This window comes from Limulus polyphemus, unplaced genomic scaffold, assembly GCF_000517525.1.
Source record: "Limulus polyphemus unplaced genomic scaffold, Limulus_polyphemus-2.1.2 Scaffold2374, whole genome shotgun sequence".
NCBI classification, from domain to species: domain Eukaryota; kingdom Metazoa; phylum Arthropoda; class Merostomata; order Xiphosura; family Limulidae; genus Limulus; species Limulus polyphemus.
This window is the reverse complement of record NW_013667984.1, coordinates 24,425-28,262: the sequence shown is the minus strand read 5'-3', so window position 1 is coordinate 28,262 and position 3,838 is coordinate 24,425. Positions and strand designations below refer to the sequence as shown.

The window sequence follows — 3,838 nt, the reverse complement described above, 5'->3', positions numbered from 1 at the left end:
AGGTTTGTTATACAAGGAGAGATTGAAATCCCTCAAATGGTTTTCTCTTGAAAAAAAAGAAGAGTTAGGGAGGATCTGGTTGAGGTGTTTATGATTGTATGGGAATTGATGGTGTGAATGCGTTATCTTTTTCCATATTTAATGGTGAGAACAGTAGGATTAGAGGACATAAATATAAACTTTGGCAAGGTAGGAGTCATCTTCAGCTAAGACAGTTTTATTTTTCTAACAGCTCTCTGGAATGGGTTGCCTTCACAGGTCATGGAGACAGTAAATTTAAGTGGGTTTATGAGAAAGTTTGACAACTATATGAATAATATAGGCTGGGTTTAAGATTTTTTTGTTTTAATAGTTTTAGTTTACAGGATGGGACAGCTGAGATGAATCAATAGGTCCCTTGTTGTCCCTAAACATTAATTTACTTTATTACTTAATCTGCTCTGTACTTTTCTATTATTAGAAAAATTACTTACATTTATAGTTGTTGTTTTTTCTTGTGTTTGAAAACAATTGTATTTTTACTAGTTTTCTTATTTCTCTATCTTTTCTTTCAACATCTTCATTTTATTTATTTCTTTTAGCTTCCTTCACTCTTTAAGTTTTCCATTGTTTGAAGTACAGCTAGATGTTTTATTACCATTTATACATGAAGTTTAATAAAATGGTTTACACATTGTATCAGGATTTACCAAAATTTGATTGACTGAACTTATATTTTGTTCTCCTGATTCTATTAAATATAAGAAAATGATAGTATTTGTGTGTTGTGTGGATATATATATAGTATTTAGCGCATCCTCTTTTGGACAGTGTTTTCTATTTACTGGATTTTTGCTAATAATTAAATATTCTTATTGGTGGATATTATATAGTTGTGTTGACTGTGTTGCTACTGTTTAATTATATTTGCTGTGTTGCTAGTGTTTAGATCTAGCTCTATAATGGGAAGTGTGTGTTGTACTTTCCTGCAAGCAAGTTGGTACTCTCCACAGAATGTTTTCAAACACTCTTTGAAGTATCAGGTACCAGGCACTAGTTAATGAATTGTCCCTATAGACATTTGTCCTTGTGGATAAAAACTATTTGGCTTAATATAAACTATTCTCATATTTGACACCCTGATCTTATCTTCTTGCTTTTCCAATATGTTCTGTTGTGTTTAGGGTTTGGACTTGGCCATCTAATACATTTTTAACACTAATGCACAATAATTACACTATCTAGGAATTGATGACGGCCACGACCTTGACAGGGACATGCTAGTAGGAATCTATGAAAGAATCAAAACAAGCGAATTTAAACCAGGATCTGATCATGTGACCCAAGTCCTAAAGGTCCAACAGACGATAGTAGGTAAAAAGCCAGTAAGTACCAAATTTTAAAATTGTTTGACAAAAGTACGTAAAAATAGGAACTTAATTTCATATCACTGCACATCACTGAAGACTGGTCTGATAATATTAATTGTAATGTGCTACAAATCTGGATATGATTAATGCTTATTTTCTGAACCTTGTACAGTCTCATACACAGAAGATTTGCCACTACTACTACCCATAATGTACTTAATACATATTGTTCTTATTTGCAGAACCTTGCACAACCTCACAGAAGACTAGTCTGCTACTGCCGGCTCTATGAAGTTTATGACATTAACAAAAAAGAAAGAGCAGGAATCCATCAAAGAGAAGTGTTCTTGTTTAATGACACTCTTATGGTAAAGATTAATTCTGATATTTATGTAATAGCAAATCAAGAGATATTTAGTGATATACATCTCTATTAGATGGATGTTTTAATTTTTAATCACAAGCTTTATATTTAACTTGTATAACTGAGTGATATTAGGAAACACATTTGATTCCCATATACTGCTACATTATTTAATGCCTTTCCTAAGTGTAAGCCTAAAAAAATGTAATCCGGAATCTTTAAAACTTTAAGTGTATTTCTAAGTATTTTACTTGTAATTGTAGTACTTTGCCGGAACTAACTTTGGTTTTCTGCTCATTTAAAATTTTTAATGTAACAAACTTTTAACTTTATTGCAGTAACCATCATGAGGCTTACTTATTACAGTTCTAACTTAAATTGATACAATTAACACATATATGAGACGAATCCAGGACAACTAGATACCTAAAAAAAAATGACGAAGTAGGACATTTAGACTTCACTTGTTTATCTATATAAATATAATAGTACTGTCTGTTGTCTGTCCATGTAACTACTTCAACTTGAGTACTTCGCATGGTGTGGATGTATCTTCACTAAAATTGGAGGTTCATTATATATCCATGCGGGGGGTGCATAAAAATTTGCGGTTTCACATTTTGTGCTTTGCAGTTTATATGGGCGATTTTTACAATTACATAAAAGGGTAGCAACTTGTCATATCCTAAGATAACCCTTTCATTAATCATGAATTTACATAACTTCCTTCCAGGGAAAGGGTACTCCAGCTAGTTATAAAATAAAATAATTACAACAGACATGTTCCATGTACAACACTATATAAACGTAAGCATATAAAAATATCAAAATTACACTATAATGTCTAGAAGCCAAAAGATTTTAAAAATTATGAAATTTCGGAGAATAAAAAACTAATTTTTGCTTGTCTAATATATATTATATATCAAAATTATCGCAGTGATTATGCAAACACATAATATGCAATATACAGCTAAATCTTTATTTTAGTAAAACATTGCCCTAATTTACCAATCATCATCAACATTTACTATTTATTATAGCAATGAATATTTTTCATTTTAACTATACGAAATGTATTTGGAAATCTTTTTAAGTGCATAAAATGCCAATTTCATGACATTTTCAATAAACTTAATGAAAAATATTTATAGTACCATATATATATTTTCACAGTAGGTTTATGAACTTTATAGATCTTGTCCTGTTTTTATTAAAATTTAACACACCTCTAAAATTATTAGGTGTCTAAATGCCCTACTTCCTCATTCTCGTTGATGACCTGAATAACAATTGTCATGCCCATTTAACATGAAGTCGCCGTGGTAGCGAAATTTTCCAATATTTAGCTACATGGTAGGCATCTGGAGATTTTAAGTAAAGCCTGCTGACAAACCTAGCGACTTTTATTAGTATTGAAAATTAAATGTAATAAGTAATGTGAAATTTTGAAGTAAATAAACTTGAAAATGCATATACATATACTGAATGAGAAAAGAAAGAATTGTGTTTCCTATTTTTCAGAGGGGAGGAAGCAAGTGCCAACCCTTGCCATCCCCTGCGGACGGCCATTTTTTTATTATTTTTTTTTACAGTAGCAGGTCATTACAGAACTTAAAAACATTATGAGGAAATAGAACAACAGCTGCAATGATTTTGGAAATAAACAAAATAAAAAAACAGAATATAAAGATCCATGTTGTCAGAGAATTTTCTGCAACGCATATATTTTCTTCCACTGCAGAGTCTGAGTATATATATATATGTGTATAGTGAAATGAATTATATATAATATTGAGAGAATGAGTTTATTCTTTTAGTAAGAGAAAGAACTTTGTGTCTATTTTCAAAGGTTACAAAAATCTTCAGCAAGAAGAAAACCAGCATCACATATACGTTTAGACAATCTTTCCCCTTGTGTGGGATGAGTGTTACCCTCTTTGAAGCACCCTGTAAGTTCTATACTAATAAGCCTTTTCTTTCTTTGTTGGTTGTTGTTATTTGAGCACAAAGTTACATAATGGTATATCTGTGCTGTGCCAACCACAGGTATCAAAGTTTGATTTTTAAGGTTATTTACCCTCAAATTCACCACTGAGCCAGCAATGAGAGGAGGGATATTATA

The 3,838-nt window shown here is 31.2% G+C and overlaps 1 protein-coding gene across 3 annotated transcripts in view; it reads left to right on the top strand.

Annotated features, from left to right (window-relative positions):
* Positions 1 to 3,838, top strand: part of LOC106466758 (IQ motif and SEC7 domain-containing protein 1-like) — a 139,268-nt gene that overhangs the window by 127,595 nt on the left and 7,835 nt on the right. For all 3 annotated transcript variants that reach the window (XM_022394844.1, XM_013927057.2, XM_022394845.1), the window contains exons 8-10: positions 1,225 to 1,364; positions 1,592 to 1,717; positions 3,566 to 3,665. In XM_022394844.1, the coding sequence (XP_022250552.1) occupies positions 1,225 to 1,364; positions 1,592 to 1,717; positions 3,566 to 3,665 (366 nt within the window). The remainder of the gene's footprint in view (positions 1 to 1,224; positions 1,365 to 1,591; positions 1,718 to 3,565; positions 3,666 to 3,838) is intronic.